The sequence below is a fragment of the Capricornis sumatraensis genome, chromosome 9 (assembly GCF_032405125.1).
Source record: "Capricornis sumatraensis isolate serow.1 chromosome 9, serow.2, whole genome shotgun sequence".
Classification (NCBI taxonomy): Eukaryota; Metazoa; Chordata; class Mammalia; order Artiodactyla; family Bovidae; genus Capricornis; species Capricornis sumatraensis.
The window spans coordinates 72,510,834-72,531,472 of record NC_091077.1 but is presented as its reverse complement, the minus strand read 5'-3'; the positions used below and the strand labels follow the sequence as shown (position 1 = coordinate 72,531,472).

Genomic DNA, 20,639 nt, shown 5'->3' with positions numbered 1-20,639 from the left:
TCCAGTCCCATCACTTCATGGGAAATAGATGGGGAAACAGTGAAAACTGTCAGACTTTATTTTTGGGGGGGCTCCAAAATCACTGCAGATGGTGATTGCAGCCATGAAATAAAAAGACGCTTACTCCTTGGAAGAAAAGTTATGAGCAAACTAGATAGCATATTCAAAAGCAGAGACACTACTTTGCCGACTAAGGTCTGTCTAGTCAAGGCTATGGTTTTTCCTGTGGTCACGTATGAATGTGAGAGTTGGACTGTGAAGAAGGCTGAGCACTGAAGAACTGATGCTTTTGAACTGTGGTGTTGGAGAAGACTCTTGAGAGTCCCTTGGACTGAAAGGAGATCCAACCAGTCCATTCTGAAGCAGATCAACCCTGGGATTTCTTTGGAAGGAATGATGCTAAAGCTGAAGCTCCAGTACTTTGGCCACCTCATGCGAAGAGTTGACTCATTATAAAAGACTTTGATGCTGGGAGGGACTGGGGGCAGGAAGAGAAGGGGACGACTGAGGATGAGATGGCTGGATGGCGTCACTGACTCGATGGACGTGAGTGTGAGTGAACTCCGGGAGTTGGTGATGGACAGGGAGGCCTGGCGTGCTGTGATTCATGGGGTCGCAAAGAGTCGGACACGACTGAGCGACTGAACTGAAATGAACTGGATGTGGGAGAAGTGACAGCAGACTCATCTGAGGTTATAACCTCAATCAGTCACTGACCAGCTATAGATCAGCAGCTGTGAGCCTCTCATTTTGTTAAAAAAAAAAAAAGAAATTAGAGGACTGGAATAAAACTGGCGAACTTATTCTGAAATCGTATGTCTCTAATGTGTCATAAATAAAAAGAAACTATTTTAAATATTAAATGCAACAGTAAGTATCTGGCATATCTAAACTGTTTTAAATTGTGAAATCAAACTAAAAAGAAATCATTGTTGAAATAATTAGAGTCCTGGCTATATGTCTTTCCCATTGATAAGTGGCTTTTGTATAATTAAATCTCTTATAGCGATCTGAAGCCAGATTTCAGTTGTTAGGTTGTGAATCAAAAAATAAAAGAGACAAAAAAAAAAGATTTTTTTTCCTCAGGGTCACAATCCCTTTAAGATTTAATCTAGAAAGAAGAATGGATATTCTCATTTATGAGATAAGCAAAAGGTTTGTGGATAAGACCACTAGTTATGTTATATGGAGAATCTTGATAAACACAGGACTGACTACAGATGGGTATGTCTGTATCAACATTTTGGTTGATTAGGATTTATATGCTTACAGAATGAGATTTTTTGAGATACTGCTGTTTGGATTCCATAGGCGTGTTGCTTAAGGAAATGTCTTTCATTGTAATCCCTGAATTTGTAGCAGAAATCCGTGTTTCCCCTATTGTGCAGGGTATCTTTACAGAGAATAAGATTCCAAAAGAGCAAGGAGTCACAGAAAGCCAGCAGCTGCAGATGAGTTCAAATAGCTCCAGTCTGAAAGGCACGATTTGTCAAATGGTAGCATGACTGCTAGCAATCTTACTTTTTTTGGTGATTACAAAGTTGAGCATAGTAGCCCATGTGACTCTACAGGAGGACTTGTAAAGAACTTTTAAAAACAATTATGCATGAGTGTTAGAGATTATACTTTAAACAGAAGGCCTCTATGGAGGTAAATCAAAAGCATAGGCTAGAAGAAAAATGCTGTGGGAGACCTTCAATCAGGAGAGAATATTAAGTGGGACTCCTAGGGGATCGGCCTGTGTTTGCATGTCTGGGGTGGGCTAATCTACGTAATTGACTAAAACAGAATAAACAGCTGTGAAATACAATCTTTGAATGTGTGGGTAAAACAAAATTACAAAATATACAGGGTCATAAAACATGTAATATATTTTCATAGCATTGTAGAATTTCCAAGCTCACTTGGGATCTAAGAAATTGGCCAGTCCTCCAGAGAAGCTAAATGACTTCATCAATGTCAACCTGCCTAGTTAGTGATAGCCTGGTAGTTACCTCTGTGGGCTCCGGAGACTAACATCCTAGATTTAAATCTCAACTCGACTACTCCCTCTGTGACCTTTGGAGAAAATCACTCTACCGTTCTGTGTCTCTATTATCTTATCTGTAAAATGGAAATAATGATAGGACACTCCTCATGTTAAATAAGATGATATGTTTCAGTAACACTAGGTGGTGTCTGGAACATAGTAAGAGATCAATTAATTTGAGATATGTTATTATTGAGAATACCAGAGCTGAGGTCAGCTAACCCCTGCAATAGGTGTTCTATCTTCTCTACAAAAGACAAGAATATATAAGAGGGGATATATGACCCACAGAGATGTTATGGGGAGGGAGGTGAGAGGGGGGTTCATGTTTGGGAACACATGTAAGAATTAAAGATTTTAAAATTAAAAAAATAAATAAATTTTTAAAAAAAAAGAAAAGAAAAAAAAAAAAAAGACATTAGTTTCCCAGCTGGAATAGTTGTAAGATACAAAATACTATCAAGTCTTCTTGGAGATATTAAAATAAAAAAAATTAAGTATTTTCAGGGGAAGTGACTGAGATGAGCTCTTTAGAACTTCTCAAAATTTCAGTTCATACCTTTATGCTGAAATAAAGTAATTGGGATTTCCCCCCATAGTTGGATGTGTTTAATGTTTGTTTTACAGAAAAATATGTATTTTCATAATACATATTTAATCATACGAAAATATCAATGTATTTTTTGATAATTGACCTTTTTAACATCCTAATTTTTCTCTATTAATGCTGCCTACTAATCCCAGAGGTTCCTTTTTTGTCCCTGCAATTAAAATAAGTTGTGTGTTTAAGTAAATATACATTTTGAACAAAGTAGAAGCATGCAGTGAGTTAGAACATTATTTTTTGAACATAGTTGGGGATAAGGCAGCTAATTTTCTTTAAAAAAATATGCCAAGATGCTGAATTTTTTTTTTTTTTGGTGGAACAGCTAGAATGTTATCTTGATAGATCAAAGTAAACGTTCAGAGTCACTTTTTGATAATCTCTGGTTGAAATCCTAACAAGTTTTTCACGTGTTAAGGCACATGTTTAACCATATATTTTAGCTCCTAAAAGCCCCTCTTGAACAATCTGCTGAAAGACCCCATGTGTCACATTGATGATCCTGAGTTATTTCCTATTGGCTGAGGGGCAAAGGCATTTATTATCACTTAATAACTGTCCTAGGTCATATTCAAACTTGGAATGATATACTAGCATCAGTAAATCTCAGTTAATGACACTTTAAAATGTCTGTTATGTCTTTGATATGAAATACTGGCATAGTTGTATTTCTTGATTTTATAGCTGCGTCTAGTGACTTTTTATGCTGTTACACATTTAGTTTTCCCTCACTGTGTGAGTATTTTGTGACATAAATCTTTTTGGATCAATGGCTGAGGAATAAAAAGTTTATCTGAAGATCTCTTAGCCCAGTTAGAATATTGGTGCTCCCCAAAAGTGGCTCTTGTCATGCGGTAGTATTCAGCCCCCCAAAGAAGACACATTTCCAGTTTTAGCTATAGAAGATTTCCTCTAATCTTCATTTTGGAGGCATCACTGACTGCTTCCTTTGACTGAAAACTGGACTGTCTTCATATATTTCCCAATGGTCTTAAAACTTAACCAGGATACCTGCCTAATGAGTTATTAGCTACATTCCAAGAAATGTAGTGATGCTGAGTAATTTAAGGCCCATTAAGGATGTTTATCAGGATTCAGAAAGGCAGGTTCATGAAAAACCCATTAAGTATATTTATTCTGTTGACTTATTCTTAGAGAAATGTAGCTCTGTTATAAATCAGTGTCCCAAGGAATAGATTTTGATGTTGGTCATTGAGCTTTTCTGGATAAAATTTATTCCAAGGTGGCTTCTTCTGTAAGGATGATTTTGACTTTCAAATTTGTTTTAGAACTTTTTAAAATAAATTGAATCAGACGCTTATATTCGAGAATTGTTCCAAAATCCTCAGTTTGAGAATACCTGTGACCTTGACTGTTTTGTTTGTTTTATGTTGTTGTTATTATTTTTATTTTAGTCTTGGCATAGGCCAACACCTGGCAAGGTTTTTGAGATACAAATAAAAATAGATGTGGTTTCTGATCTCATAAAACACCTAGAAAATATGCAGATTTGTTACATCTGTTCAGTTCAGTCTGTACTTTGTCTTAAAATTTGTTAATAAGAATTTCATATACACATATGACATAATGACTCTTTTTGAATATTTATCTGTTGGAATATGATTTATATCATAGCTCTGCTCTGCTTAAAAGGGTGTGAATATTCTACATTTCTTCATGAATACAAACATATACATATGCCCGCTACCAAGTAGCTACTGGTTAAATGAGTTATCACTGTGTCTACTCATTAGCAGTGAGTAATAACAAAAGATGAAGAAAATTTAGTGTTACAGAATTTTTTCTTACTTTTATCATCTCACAACAAAGCGATATGGCAGGCTTCTAGTTCACTGTTTCAGGAGCAACCATGCATTGGAGCATGTAAGTGACTTGTCCCTGGTCACTCATCCTTTTCTGTATGATCAGGATTCCAAGTGGATTATTTTGGCTACAGAATTTCTGTTTTAATCCCAACAGGAAATACAAAGGCTTATAAACATCAACTAGAAAACATTTATATATATTTTTAGTTAGTTTCATGAAGTTGTCGTTTTTTAGTCACTAGTCACTAAATCATGTCTGACTGTCTTATAACACCATAGACTGTGACCTTCCAGGCTCTGTCCATGGGATTTCCTAGGCAAGAATACTGGAGTGGGTTGCCATTTCCTTCTCCAGTGGATCTTCTCAAACCCAGAGATCAAACCCACATCTGTCTCCTGCATTGGCAGGTGGATTCTTTAGCACTGAGCCAGCAGGGAAGCCCTTTATGAAGTATGCTATAATATTTTTAAAAAAGTGAAACATCAGTGGGAATATGAATGTTGTTGATGTGAGAAAAACACTTTCCTAATACTTCATTTTTAAAGCATGAGTAGAAACCCAATTGCTTCTGCAATAGCATTAGTCAATTTATTTTTCTTACTCACAGCCTAGTGTTCACAGATGTTAGTTGCCTTGAATATACATCAGCAGAAAGTGTCAACCACAGCATATAGCAGCAGTTGCAAAATTCACCTCACCTACACAGTCAGACATCTATTTATGACTGTCCCTCCTTATCCTATGTATCCCTTGTACCTTTCATGTCTTTGGTGTTCATTCTATCAAACAAAGTTAATTTTCTCTAGTGCATCAAGATGAAGATTGTATCTGCTATTTTACTTAAATAGCATGAGAATTTGTATGCCCACTAGGTAGCTAATTTTATTTCCTTTGACAATTTCTCTTCTACACAATACAAGTTCCTCTATGTTAGTGGCAATTCAGGTTACATCTACATGTTAAAAAAAGACAGTAGACCAGTGAAAAATTTAGCCAAGCATCACATAACCAAAATAAACTGACCTCTTTTAACCCTGAGCAAATGTGAGTGTTAAAGTTTTATATAACTTTAATAATTTATAAAATAATAAATTATAGACATTTGATCAGTCCCATCAAAAACAGAAACAATCAGTTTAATAATAGGGTAAACTCTTTAACTAGTTATATAATTTAATAAGTAGACTAAGTTTTACTTACTGTTTAAAATATAAAATGAATCTCTAAAACATAAGACATGTTGTAAGTTTTAAAAAAGAGAAATTATGCAGTAAAATAATCCCCCAAATAAAAGATTTATGCACAGCAAAACCAAGTGCTTGATTCTATAATTCATGTCTTTATCCTTTCAACAGATCCCTTTTGATTCCCTTACAATAAATAGAAAAAAATTCAGCTTTTAAATAGCTTAAAGTTTACTGAGAAAAATCATTCTTACAAAATAGAAATAAGCAAGATAATTTAGATTGTAATAATTCCTTGAAGAAAATAAATAGCTAAGATGGAGCTTGAGTTAAGGCAGCTACTTTGGGTGGACTGCTTAAGAAATCCCTTTCAGAAGAGGTGATTTTGAGATGAAGGATAAGGAAAATATAGGGCTTTGTGAGTATTGGGGGTAGGGAAATTCATATTCTAGGCAGAGAGAACAGATGTGAAGACTGGAAACAGTGAGTGGCGACTTGGTATGAGATCATATTGGGAAGAAAAGGTTAGCTTATTCAGGTAACACTAGGTCATAGCCAAGATTGGGAATTTTTTGGAAGAGCCTCTAAAAATTTTGAAGAGGACTGGTAGAATCCTATCTGTGTCTTTAAAATGTCTTACCCTTGTATGAATAATAGTCAGGAGGCAGATGGAGAGACTAAGAGACCAAGATACTGTAGTAACATGGAAGTGGGGCAATGGGGCCATGGATGCTGAAGAAGGCAGATGGCTGAGGAGTTGGGGCAGAGAATCCTCCTGGTAAAGGAGAGTAAGGAGTCCAAGGTGGGCAGCAGTCACAGGATGCTCACTTATGACTAAATAGGAAAGCAAAAATTAGCAAAGCACAAACCTTAATGAAGCAGTAATCACACTGAAGAGGCAGGAGCTACTTACAGTAACTTACGCGTTTCATCCTACAACAAAGGAGTAAGACGCTTAAACCTGACCAAGGAATTTCATAGATTCAGTCTGCCTGGACTGCTTGTCTAAGTTGTGTTCAAAACTTTTTCTTTTCCTTTCTCTCTCTCTCTCTCTCATTTTTTTTTCTTTCTTTTTTTTTGGCCATGAGGCATGTGGGATCCTAGTTCCCCAGCAGAGGATCGATTCTGTACCCTCTGTATAGGAAGGCAGATTCGTAACCACTGGGCCATCAGGGAAACCCAGTGCCCGAAACCTTTTAATGAAAAAGGTCTAGCTATGGATTTTTTCTCTCAAGCTAGGGCTGCATTTATTTCTGTTTCCAACACACAAGTATAGTGCCTCTCAGAGTAGACTATGCCAAAGTTCATCAACTTTAACACCAGTTTTCCCACTTGGTTTTGTTTACCAGATGTAAAGGGCCTGTTATGGGTAGGTACTCTTTTATATTCTTTACATAAATTATTATATTACTTCATCCAGAAACTGTTAGGTAATTATTATTGTTATTAAAATGCCCCCTTTTTACAGACAAAGAAACTAAGGTTGGTTAGGACATATTGACCATCTTGACGTGTATCTCAGTGTTAATGAGGCAGCGTTAGGATTCATACCTTTGTCTGTTGTGTTTTAAAGTGTGATTTTTCATAACATTATGCTGCCTTATTGATCAGAAAGCATACTGATAATCACTTAGGACTGTTTTTTGGCTCTTTCTAGTAGGTCTTCTATTAGTGAAAAGACAGGTTAGTGAAAAATGATGACAGAGAAATATAAAGACACTGGAGACATATACATCTCTCCCTGATAAATTATAAGGGTACTGTCTGTTTTAGATAAATAATCCTTCCAGCCAATAGGAGAAAACTCTCTAAAAGGCTATGAGAAAGATTATTCAGGACAGACCAAATTAGGTGACAGATGAAAGGCTTATTGTGTATTATAGTAACACACTTGCAAAGCACTACGCTCTGTATAGAAATGTCAAAAATGATGGACCAAAGCTGAGATTGTTGGGAAATTTGATTTTAAGATCTTGAGAAAAGAAGGAGAAAACAAACATGAGTGGAAGACTGAGAGCCACATTGATTTTTCTCAGTCACCTGTCATGCATGTAAAATAGAGTCCTGGGATGGCCCCATTCCATCACAAGAGCTTCCGGAGAATAGAAACTGCCTGTTTAATAAATGCTTCCAGGTGATTTGGGGTACCAGGTAGGTAATGGACCAAATCTTGGGAGAATACTGATTTAGTACACTCTGTTTAATTTACAAAGTATCATGAGGCCCACCAGGGAAAATGATTATCCAAAGTTGTAGCACTCTTTTTGTTAGAGATTAGGCTAAATCAGGCTCCTTGAGACCCAGTGCCATCTCCTTTGGAACTTAATTTTTCCAGCTCAGTCATGGACCAGCTAACACCATGTATCACTGATATTTCTTTTCTAGAATCACAACCACAGCTGCCTGCATGATGGATCTGAGGCGGTACCCACTGGATGAACAAAACTGCACCTTGGAAATTGAAAGTTGTAAGTTTTTCTGAGAATCCAGCTAGACTGCGCTTGGGTTCAAGGTTCTCCTTGGGCATAGATTTCCTACCCTCTTTCGTGTTCAGACCACAGTCCTGCTAGGTTTGTGCTAGGATGCCAAATTTGGTGGAGGGAGGCACTGGCAGTGTCTTCCTTCAATGATGCTGCTACCCTCTTCATCTCATCCTTAAATTCCAGGAGAGAAGTGTAGGGAAGCAGTAATCTAGCAATTAAAGGGGAATGCTAAGAGTCTGAATGGAGACTAATGGTTATTTCGGGCATTTATTATATGAAATTGGGACAGAGAGCTGCAACAGCCTTGGGAAAATAGGTGGAGATGGCAGGATGATACAAGATGCCCTAATTGTCTTTGCCTTTCACAAACATTATCTCTGCAAGTGCAGAGTAAAGGTGGCCTCTGAATTAGTTAGTGTGTTCATACATTGTGGCTCGGTGGGTTGTTTTCTGTTTTGAGAAACTATTTTCCGTGTCTAAAATGTATTTTATATTCTTCCTGAAGGCTATATGATGAGCAAGTTTGACGCATGTGTGTATTATGTTTCCTGTGCTGACCTGTTTAGAGTGTTGGTGCTTTTTCTAGGCCACATTTTCAGCATCCTTCTTGACAATTCAGCTACCTACACTTTTGTGTAGGTTAAAACATTGATTTCATAACCCATTACCACTTCAGAGGTCACACAGTGAGGCCATTTAAGGTGGAGTAGGACTTTGAATCTTTTTTTCTCTGCCAATTTTTTGTGGTGTTTTTATATTTCATCCTATCAAACAATTGGAAGCTGATGATTTTATATCCAGCATTCTAAATAATGAGCAGCTTGACTACTTTCCTTATACCCTCTGCCTTTCGGAGGAAGTCAAGCCTTGGCAAGCTGTGCAACTCTAAATCACTGCTTTGAGCAGAAATACAGCATTTATGACACATTCCTGGTATTTTTGCCCATTTCAAAAAATAACTTCGAGGGATAATTAAATTTACATGTACTTTTTGAAAGCCTGATTTCATACTTGTATTTCCAAATCATCATTGTTTTTACATTAAATCTTTGCTACAAGGAGCTATTTAATGAAATTGGTCTCTGGGATTTGGATCATTTGTTATGTAGATATCTTTCAAATGGCATTGTGTTTTCATAACTTATGATACAGTTTAGAGAACAGTGTTCCTCAAAGTTCTGATTCTTTGGTTGCTTCAAATAGTTGATGTAAGGATAATTTCAAAAAATTTTGTTGCTGTGTACTAGTAATGAATTTTTGTGGTGAGAGCATGTTTTGTGGTAGAATTTGGCTGATATTTTAAATAATCATAATTGTACATGATTAAAGCATTTGTACTGATATTATTTCATTTGCACCTTTCACAACCCTCATGGGTAAGTAAACAAGGTCTTTTTATTTTAAAAAATACTGGTGATGCCTAATAAATAATGCAGTCAACACGCATGTGTTCCATGTCGTGTAGTTGTGACATGAATATTTAAAATTAACATGATAATTCCTTAGACTTTTAGAAAGTTTAAGTTTTATAGAGGGGCTTTTACCTATCTTATTTCAATTCACAATTACCCTGATAAATGATAGAGATGTTTTCAACTTTTTTGAGAAGCAATTGTCATATTGTCAATCGATATAATTGACATATGACATTATGTGAGCTTAAGATGTACCATGTAATGATTTGTTATGTGTATATATTACAAAATGATCACCACTGTGAGGTTATTTAACACAGTTATTGTTTAAATAGTTATAAGGGGGGTGTGTGTGTGTGTGTGAAGAACTTCTAATATTTACTATCTGAGCAAGTTTAAGTACATAGTACAGCCTTATTAGCTATAGTCACCATTCTGTAGATTAGATACTCTGATCTTATTCACCTTATAACTGAAAGTTTGTACTTTTTAACTGTTTCCATGAGTTCTTTTTAGATTCCACATGTAAGTAAGATCATACAAAACTGGTCTTTCTCTGACTTATTTCCCTTAACCTAATGCCCTCATGGTTCATTCATGTTGTCACAAGTGGCAGGATTTCCTTTTGATAGAGTAATACTCCATTGTGTATGTGTGTGACACCTTTTCTTTATCCATTCATCCCAACAATGGACATTTAGGTTGACTCCATGTCTTGGCTATTGCAAAGAATGCCGTAATGAACCTGTGCATGCAGGAACCTCTTAATAGTGCTTTAATTTCTTTTGGATATGTACCCAGAAGCAGGATTACTGGGTCATATGGTAGGTCTGCTTTTAATTTTTTGAGGAACATCCATGCTGTTTTCCATAGTGACTATACTAATTTACATTCTCATGGTTAGTGCAGAAGATTCCCTATTCTTCACATTCTAGCTAGCTAGCACTTATCTCTTGTCTTTTTTTATGACAGTTATTCTGGCAGGTGTGAGGTGGTTATTCATTGTGGTTTTGATTTGCATTTCCGTGATATAAATTATTTTGCATGGGTTTTCCAGTTTTCCCAGCACCATTTTTTGACTGAGACTTTTCTCTATTGATTGTTCTTAACTCCCTTGTCAGATATCAGCTGGCCATAAATCTGAGGGTTTATTTCTGGACTCTCAGTTCTGTTCCATTGGTCTATGTGTGTTTTCATGACAGACCCATTCTGTTTTGATTACTATAGCTTAATAGTATAGTTTAAAATCAGGAGTATGATATCTTCAGGTTTTTTTTATTCTTATTCAAGATTGCTTTAGCTACTCGGGTCCTTCTGTCATTCCGTACAAATTTTAGGATTGTTTGTTCCATTTCTGTAAAAACTTCAGTGGAATTTTGGTAAGTGATGCATTGAACTTATAGATGGCTTTGGGTAGTGGACATTTTAACAATACTAATTCTTCTGACTCATGAACATAGAATATCTTTCCATTTATTTTCATCTTTAGTTTCTTTCATCAGTGTCTTACAGATTTCATTATGCAGATTTTTAATGTCCTTGATTAAACATTCTATATTTCTAAGTATTGTGTTGTTTTTGATGCTATTGTGAATAGAATTATTTTCTTTATTTCATTTTCTGTTAGTTCATTGTTAATGTATAAAATTGCAGCTGATTTTTTATGTTAATTTTGTGTACTGCAGCTTTATTGAATTTGTTTTCTTGCAACTTTTTGGAAATCTTTAAGGTTTTCTATGTGAAATATCATGTCACCTACAAATAGAGACATTTTTCTTCTTTTAATTCGGATATCTTTTATTTCTTTTTCTCTTTCTTGATTGCTATGACTGGGACTGCTAGTACTGTTTTGAATAGGAGTGGTGAGTGTGGACCGCATATTTCTGATCTTAGAGGAAAAGCTTTCATCCTTTTGTCATTGAGTATGATATGAACTGTGAGCTTATTATATAATGGCCTTTATTATGTTGAGATACATCCCTTCTAACCTATTTTTCATTTTGATAAAGGTTTTTATCATGAAAAAAATGTTGATTTTTTTTTGAAATGCTTTTTCTGTATCTGTTAAGTTAATCATATGATTTTTATCTTTCATTTTGATTTGCATATGCTGAAACATCCTTGTATCCCAGAGATGAATCCTTCTTGCTTATGGTGTATGATTTTTCCAGTGGGCTGTTGAATTTCATTTACTATTATTCTGTTGAGGATTTTTTGCATCTATAAATATCAAGAGTATTAGCCTGTAGTTTTCTTTTCTTGCAGTATCCTTATCTAGCATTGGTGTCAGGGTAATCCTGGCCTTGTAAAATAAGTTTGGGAGCATTCCTTTCTCTTTAATTTTTTTGAGAAGTTTGAGAATAATTGGCATTAATTCTTCTGTAAATGCTTGGTAAAATCCACCAGTGAAAGCATTTGCTTCTGGTCTTTTGTTGGGGAGTTTTTCAATGCTGATTTGATCTTCTCACTAATAATTGGTTTGTTTTTATTTTCTATTTCTTCATGATTCAGTCTTAGTAAACTATGTGTCTAGTAATGTGTCCATTTCTTCTAGGTTATTTAACTTATTGGCAAGGTTGAATTTATTGGCATACAGTTGTTCATAGTGGTCTCATCAACCTTTTTATTTTTTGTTATTAGCTGGAATGTCTTCTTTTTCATTAATCATTTTGTGTATTTTTGCCCTTTCTCATTTTTTCTGGATTAGTCTAGTTAACAGTTGTCAGTTCTTTAATCTTTTCAAATACCCATCTCCTAATCTTGCTGCTGCTGCTGCTAAGTCGCTTCAGTCATGTCTGACACTGTGCGACCTCACAGACAGCAGCCCCCTAGGCTCCTCTGTCCCTGGGATTCTCCAGGCAAGAACACTGGAGTGGGTTGCCATTTCCTTCTCCAATGCATGAAAGTGAAAAGTGAAAGTGAAGTTGCTCAGTCGTGCCTGACTCTTAGCAACCCCATGGAGTGCAGCCTACTAGGCTCCTCCGTCCATTGGATTTTCCAGGCAAGAGTACTGGAGTGCGGTGCCATTGCCTTCTCCTACTTAATCTTGCTAGTTTTTTCATTTACAATTGTTTTCTTTTCATTGGTATCCTGTTCTCTATAGTGCCAACTTTGAGCCTAGTTGTTTTCTTCTTTTCCTGGTTCTTCAAGGTAGTTTATTTGAGAACTTTATTTTTTTTCTTCATACATGTGTTTATAGCTGCAAACTTTCCTCTTGGAATTGCTTTTGTTGCATTCCATAAGTTTGTTATGTTGTGTTTCTATTTCATTTACCTCAAGAAATGTTTTATTTCTCTTTTGGTTTGTTATTTGATAAATTAATTGTTTAAGATTGAGTTGTTCTATTTTCATGTGTGTGAGTTTCCTGTTACGGATTTCTAGTTTCATACCATTGTGGTCAAAAAAGATACTTGATATAATTTCTGTCTTATTGAATTTGTTAGACTTGTTTTGTGACCTAGCATATCATCTATATTGGAAAATGTTCTGTGCATGCTTGAGAAGAAGCTGTATCCTGTTGCTGTCAGGTGGACTGTCCTGTATGTCTGTTAGGTCCATTTGTTCTATAGTATTGTTCAAAACTACTCTTTCATTATTGATTCTCAGTCTGGACGCTCTCTCCATTGTTAACAGTGGGGAATTGAAGTCCACAGCTATTATTGTATTCCTGTTTATTTCTCCTTTTAGTTTTGTTAGTATTTCCTTTATATATTAAGGTGCTGTGATGTTGCATATATATTTACAGTTGTTATATCTCCTTGATAAATTGACACCTTTATCATTATATAATCATCTTCTTTGTCACCTGTGAGCATTTTAGTTTAAAGTCTATAAGGTATGTATTACTATTTCTATCTTTACAACTACAGAAAGAGACTAGAGGGCGTAAAGTGATTTGCCCTAGTTTATGCACCTAATGATTGGCACAATTAATCCGTAGTGATGTGGCAACTAGATTTTGTATGAACTAGATTAACAGGAAGATCCCTATTTTAAAAACTGAGCAGTCTATTCTTATGAAAAATTGGAGTGCACTCATATTTCATCAGGTAGCAAATCTTTGCTATAGAGAATAAGACATAGTGTTATATTAGCAATTTACAAGATGTTATTATAAGTAGGTAGTTAACCAATCTTATTCAAACAGGTTTAGGATCCTATCTCTTAAACAACTAACCTCGAAGTTGATGCCTGACATTTCACTTTATTTATTATTTCTTCCTGTTAAGCAAACTCTAGATACTCACCTGCTCTTTCTCTCCCTCTCCCCTTCTCGTTACTTCCCTTGCTTCCTCTCTCAAATGCTAATGAGCCTAATAGTTGTATTACTAAATCACTATCACCTGTCTTCTTATCAATAATTAATATGTTGGCTCCATTCCAGAGAGAAGGATATAACTTGATTCTGGGAGGCTTGGAGTAGGAGAGTATTAGGAATGAGCTTATTGTTAATGCATTCATGCTTGTTTCTACTCAATAATTTCTTCATTCATTAAGTATTACTTGAGCAGTAATTATTTACCAGGTATTATTGTAAGAAACTCTTAAAACATACTGGTGAACAACAAAGACAGTATCTCTGCTCCCCTTTATCATGAGGAAGATAGATACTGTTTAAATACATATGTGAATATAAAAACCACATTAGTGAAAAGTGATACCAAGATGAAATATTTAGTTCTTTAAGATCTTAAAGGAAGATTAAGGCAAGCCCTGAAAGAAAGTGCTGAGGAATCTAGAAGGTCAGGGCAGTCTGTGCTTACTTTACAACTTTTCTTAAATTTAGAGAGATGGAGAAGCTCTGTAGAACTAATTGGATTTGCTGAACCAAATGGGACCTAATAATATTTATCACCATGTAGGCAGTGAAACTTAATTGTCAAATAAAAAGGAGAAATCCATCTCCAAGTGCTTATATTTTGGATCCAGGTTATGCTGTGCGCTGGTCTATTTCAGTGTATCTATATCTATTTCAGTAGATATACATATAGAATTAAGAACTTAGAGAAAAAAGAGAGCATTGTGTGTCTCCACTCCTAAAGTGAAAATTAGTGACACCTTATGTCAGTAGGTTTAAAATACCTGTCATGTAGGAAATGGTGCTCAGATAGGGTTTTGAGCTCTTGGGGGATGGTGGATGAGAGGACATTCACTGAATCTAAGTGCCGTCTGGTATGGTTCCTCAAGCTCTTAATCAGGGCACTTAACTTTTTTAAGCCATGATTTCTCCTCTGTATAATATTTTGATACCTTGTTGTGATGAAATAATCAAAACGGAGATCTTTGTGCAATGTTTAGTCCTGGTTTTTCCATCAGTAGCAGCTGTTCTCATTACAGCATCATTATTATCATTATTAAATTATGCCTGGAATATTATGCTCAATTAGAGGCACAGCATTTTAAGAAGGATATTTAACAACCAGAAAACCAACTATGAGTGACACATAAACCATGGAGTTTGAAGAACCAGTAGCAGAAAAAAGTAGAGGAGAGGCCTATTTCCCTTGAGGAAGGGAAGCTCGGAGAGAAACGATAGCAGTGTTTACACAGATCGCGATTTTCCAGTCACCACAGACTGTCCGCTTAAAAGACCAAATGATGTCTGCCCTAAGGGCAAAACTAGACTAATGGTAAAAGATGCCAAAAGGCTTTTTTTTTTTTTTTTTTAACTGAAGTGTGTGTGTGTGTGTGTGTGTGTGTGTGTGTGTATAACAAGCTCTTAACAATTGCAGCTGATAAAAAAAATCTGGTAGATTGCCACGTGCTGTAAAACCATTTTCTAGGAAAGAAGGAATTCTTGCATTGGGCAAGTGGTGGGATTAGATTATTTCAAAAGAACTTTGGGTTGATGTTTATTTGTCATCAGCAAAAACATGGTGGACTTTAGTTAAAGGACAATTAGGACATCACTGGTTTATGTGAAGATGCAGATCTCATATGCATATACCTCTGGGAGCAATGCTGTTTAGGAAAGATGAAAATCACATCCCTGCTAAGATTTTAAGTAAAATGATGTGTGTGTTTTCTTGATAGTCTGTTGCCATGTTATTTCTTTTCTTAGATTTTCCTCACAAGAATACATTTTACAGTTGTGTCTGAGAAGAATAAATCTAAGACCCCCGCATTTTCCATCATTATAAATAAATCTAGAACCCCCTTGGGGCTTTTGATCAATCTTGTTAATGCTCTGAGAAGCATCACATAGAAGACAATATACATGAACATGTATCTGTGTCTGGGCAGATAGCGGTGTTAAACAATGAAGCTAACAAGTATTTTAGGTGATCTTCAAATTATTTCACATTAGAAAAATATCCTTATGACATTCCAGTGAGGCTTAGTCCTAATTTTTTTCAAGGGGAAAGCAAAGAACATTACAAATGCTCCTCGATGGTGTCATTGGATATACATTTAATTTGAATTACTGTCCTATTTTTGTATTTTCTTGAATTTCATCTTGTGCTGGGGAAGTGTAGGATTTGTCTTCCAGTCCTTATGGTGTGGAGGTACCTTGGTAGATGTGAACTTCATCTAACGATGATCCGTTCCATGTGACCACAGAAAAGTACCAGGATGTGTATATAGACTCTGACACATTATGCAGATATTATCGTGACCTTCATGTATATCTGGCCTTGAAGGCTTCTGCCCTTCCAATTCTTCCACCATTAGAAGAGTAGTGACTTGGATATTAAGGGTGCATCTGTTTTTCAAATTTATTTTATTGAAGTATAGTTGATCTAAAATGTTTTATTAATTTCTGCTCTATAGCAAAATGCTTCCGTAATACATATATATATATATGTTATTTTCTTATTCTTTTCCATTATGGGTTGTTACAGGATATTAAATAGAGTTCCCGTGTTATACAGTAGGATTCTGTTTATCCATTCTGTATATAATATTTTGCCTCTGCTTGTCTCAAAGTCCCAATCCCTCCCTCCCTACCTGCCTACCTCTTGACAACCACAAGTCTGTTCGCTGTGAGTCTGTTTCTGTTTCACAGATAAGTTCATTTGTCATATTTTAGTCTCCAGACATAAGTGATATGATGTGGTGTTTGTCTTTCTCTTTCTGACTTACTTCCTTTAGTATTATAGACTCTAGGTCCATCTATACTGCCGCAAGTGACATTATTTAATTCCTTATGGCCGAGTAAATTCCATTGTACATATGTGGCACATCTTCTTTACCCATTCCTCTGTTGATGGACATTTAAACTTCCAGTTGATGGATGAGAGTTTTCTTCACGCTTGGTTTATGTTCATGGTGACATCTTGTGCAACTTGCCAGTAATATGGGCATTTTTCCTGGTGGAAAATGAGTGAGTTAAAAGCAAAAAGAACTTAATACTTAAGGAATATTAGAAGTATTGTATAAATTATAGGTCAGCCTTTGAGCCAGTATTACAACCATTCAAGATGTCTGTTTTGTAAGATATCAGTATCTGACAAATGACTGTTTTTCTTCTCTTAAATACAATCAGTTGTAAGATTCAATGTTACATTAATAAGAATACTAAAATTCTACATTGAATGTATTCACCTTTTAGTAATATATTCTGATTTCAAAAATTCTAAAGTATAAAAGGAACATCAAGTGCATTAGAATTGAAGAAGTATAAGAAATATCTTCCTCTAATTGCAAAGGAATCCATTATTTTATTATTCCTAAGTGAACAAACCAAAAAGAAGCAAAATTCAATGTTATCAAATTAGTATCTGTCAGTCTCACTGGTGAAAATCTACCTGCTTGGTTCATTTTCCTGAGCACACCGTTAGACTGTTTTCCCATGGCATAGAGTGTAAAGCAGTTTATGAGTATGTGTGTGCGTACATAGTGAGCTTCCCTAGTGGCTCAGCAGTAAAACAATATGCCTGCCAATACCTGCCAACGTAGGACACATGGGTTTGATCCATGGGCAGGGATGATCCTCTGGGGATATGGAAATGGCAGCCCACTCCTGTATTTTTGCCTGAAAAATCCCATGGACAGGGGAGCTTGGCGGGCTATGATCCAATGGAGTTGCAAAGAGTCGTATATGACTTGGTGATGAAACAACAGCAATAACAATGTGTACTTATCCCTGCTCGCCCAAAGGTGTGGCTAGACTATTTGGATTACCCTGGCAGTGATCAAGACTGCCACATGAATCAACAGGTACCTTTGTAATTTAGAGTAATTTAGAGTTTTAAGATCCAGAGGATTGAAGGAGAAACATTTTAGCAGTAGACACAATGCCTTATTAGATTTTTGCTCTGTAACATTGAAAGTATAAATAATATATGAATTCCCTGGCTTCCATCCCTCAACTGTATTAACCTGACTTACTAATTAAATGAGCTCAGAGCCCAAGAGCGGCTCGCCCCTTGACCATGCACAACTGTGAGTTTAGGCATGCATTAGCCCAGGCTCAGCTTGAAACTCGAAGAGCAGCAAGGAGCAATTACAAGCAAATTGATTCTCATTATGGGTTGGTAAATGTGAAACATTTCCTTAAAAACTAAATAAGTTCCAGAGTCCCTCAGGACATTGAGTGTTGGATAAGACTTTGCCCAGAAACTAACATTGTATAATATTTACCTCCCTGAGAGTCAAGGCCACCTTCTTTAATGTTTCTACTGCTCATTTACTTCTTGCTTTGAAATTATCCATTAGAGTAAAAAGTGCAGTTTCAGTGCACTCTGTATATGATAAATCTGTCTGTGGCAAACCTCCTGGAGGGAAGGTAGTAGGGGGTACAGTGTTGTTAACTTGGTTTTCCTTTATGCTCAGGAGCTGTGTGTTAGTCAGTCGTGTCCTACTCTTTGTGACCCCATGGATTACAGCCTGCCAGGCTCCTCTGTCCATGGGATTTTCCAGGCAAGGATACTGGAGTGGGTTTCCATTTCCTTCTCCAGGGGATCTTCCCAACCCAGGAATTGAACCCAGGTCTCCTGCACTACAGGCAAATGCTTTACCATCTGAGCTACTAGGGAAGCCCATAGGTTCAGGAGAGGTACCAACAAGGCTGTTATCTTCCAAAAACTCTCTTTTCTTGGCTGAGCTTCATTTTATACTTGATCCTAATTAAGTGAAAATGCCACATTGGTGACTTTCTTAGCATTTTTAGTGAAGGCTTGAAAGCACTTTGTGAAACCTGATGTGAACATCAGAAGCCAGAGGCATAAATACACCCACAGACTTTCACTGAAGCATTTCCAGAAGACTCAATGTGGTGTTTGTTTGATAGCTGAAGCCCAATGAATTGCAGTTCACACTGACTTTTCTCACATCCTCCACCTGGCTCCCTATGTTAGCAGTTGAAGACATGTTCCTTTCAGTAAGCTTTCAGCACTGCAAATCGAATGCCTCTCTATTCACAGTAGCCTCCAGAGCCTATCGTCTATCCCTTAGTCCATTTCCACTGTGGCTGGTACGATGATTATTATATTTTTTGTCTTCATCATCACCATCATCTGTAATGGTAACTGCCATTTATTAAATGCTTACTTTGTGCCAGATATGATTTTGTGTATATACAGACATTAGTCAGCCAGTCAGTTCAGTCACTCAGTTGTGTCCAATTCTTTGAGATGCCATGGACTGCAGCACACCAGGCTTCCCTGTCCATCACCAACTCCTGGAGATTGCTCAAACTCATGTTCATCAAGTCGGTGATGCCATCCAACCATCTCATCCTCTGTTGTCCCTTTCTCCTCCTGCCTTCAGTCTTTCCCAGCATCAGATATGATCTCCCCCAAATCTCTCATGTAGCAGCTAATAGTACTATTTCCTATTTACAAATGAGGACATGATGCCTTGAGGAGGTTGTGTAATTTATAAAGGCCACAAAGATAATCAGGTAAAAGTCTAATTGAAGAAAATATAAAATCTCATGTATCTGCTTTAAGTAGGAGATTTATTTCGCTTACAGAATTCTTGGAAGGAATAAAGAAACAGACTCTAGGCTATGGTTCCCAAAATCACAGCTCAGCCCTGCATTGGCAAGGCATCTTCTGCTCCTGCCAGGATAGTGTGACTCCTACTGAGTCAGTCTTCATGACCCAGATAATCACAATGGTGTGATCACTCACCTAGAGCCAGACATCCTGGAATGTTAAGTCTAAGTGGGCCTTAGGAAGCATCACTATGAACAAAGCTAGTGGAGGTGATGGAATTCCAGTTGAGCTATTTCAAATCCTAAAAGATGATGCTGTGAAAGTGTTGCACTCAACATGCCAGTAAATTTGGGAAACTCAGCAGTGGCCACAGGACTAGAAAAGGTCAGTTTTCATTCCAATCCCAAAGAAAGGCAATACCATAGAATGCTCAAACTACTGCACAATTGCACTCATCTCACATGCTAGTAAAGTAATGCTCAAAATTCTCCAAGCCAGGCTTCAGCAGTCTGTGAACCATGAACTTCCAGATGTTCAAGCCTGTTTTAGAAAAGGCAGAAGAATCAGAGATCAAATTGCCAACATCCACTGGATCATGGAAAAAACAAGAGTTCCAGAAAAACATCTATTTCTGCTTTACTGACTATGCCAAAACTTTGACTGTGTGGATCACAATAAACTGTGGAAAATTCTGAAAGAGATGGGAATACCAGACCACCTAACCTGCCTCTTGAGAAACCTATATGCAAGTCAGGAAGCAACACTTAGAACTGGACATGGAGCAACAGACTGGTTCCAAATAGGAAAAGGAGTACGTCAAGGCTGTATATTGTCACCTTGCTTATTTAACTTACATGCAGAGTACATCATGAGAAACGCTAGGCTGGATGAAGCACAAGCTGGAATCAAGATTGCTGGGAGAAATATCAATAACATCTGATATGCAGATGATACCACCCTTATGGCAGAAAGTGAAGAAGAACTAAAGAGCCTCTTAATGAAAGTGAAAGAGGAGAGTGAAAAACTTGGCTTAAAACTCAGCATTCAGAAAACGAAGATCATGGCATCTGGTCTCATCACTTCATGGGAAATAGATGGGGAAACAGTGGAAACAGTGTCAGACTTTATTTTGGGGGGCTCCAAAATCACTGCAGATGGTGACTGCAGCCATGAAATTAAAAGATGCTTGCTCCTTGGAAGGAAAGTTATGAACAAC

General features: G+C 36.6%; 1 protein-coding gene across 3 annotated transcripts in view; it reads left to right on the top strand.

The window, feature by feature from the left end:
* GABRB2 (gamma-aminobutyric acid type A receptor subunit beta2) overlaps positions 1–20,639 on the top strand; it is a 298,734-nt gene that overhangs the window by 160,850 nt on the left and 117,245 nt on the right. For all 3 annotated transcript variants that reach the window (XM_068980308.1, XM_068980307.1, XM_068980306.1), the window contains exon 5: positions 8,030–8,112. In XM_068980308.1, coding sequence (XP_068836409.1) covers positions 8,030–8,112 — 83 coding nt within the window. The remainder of the gene's footprint in view (positions 1–8,029; positions 8,113–20,639) is intronic.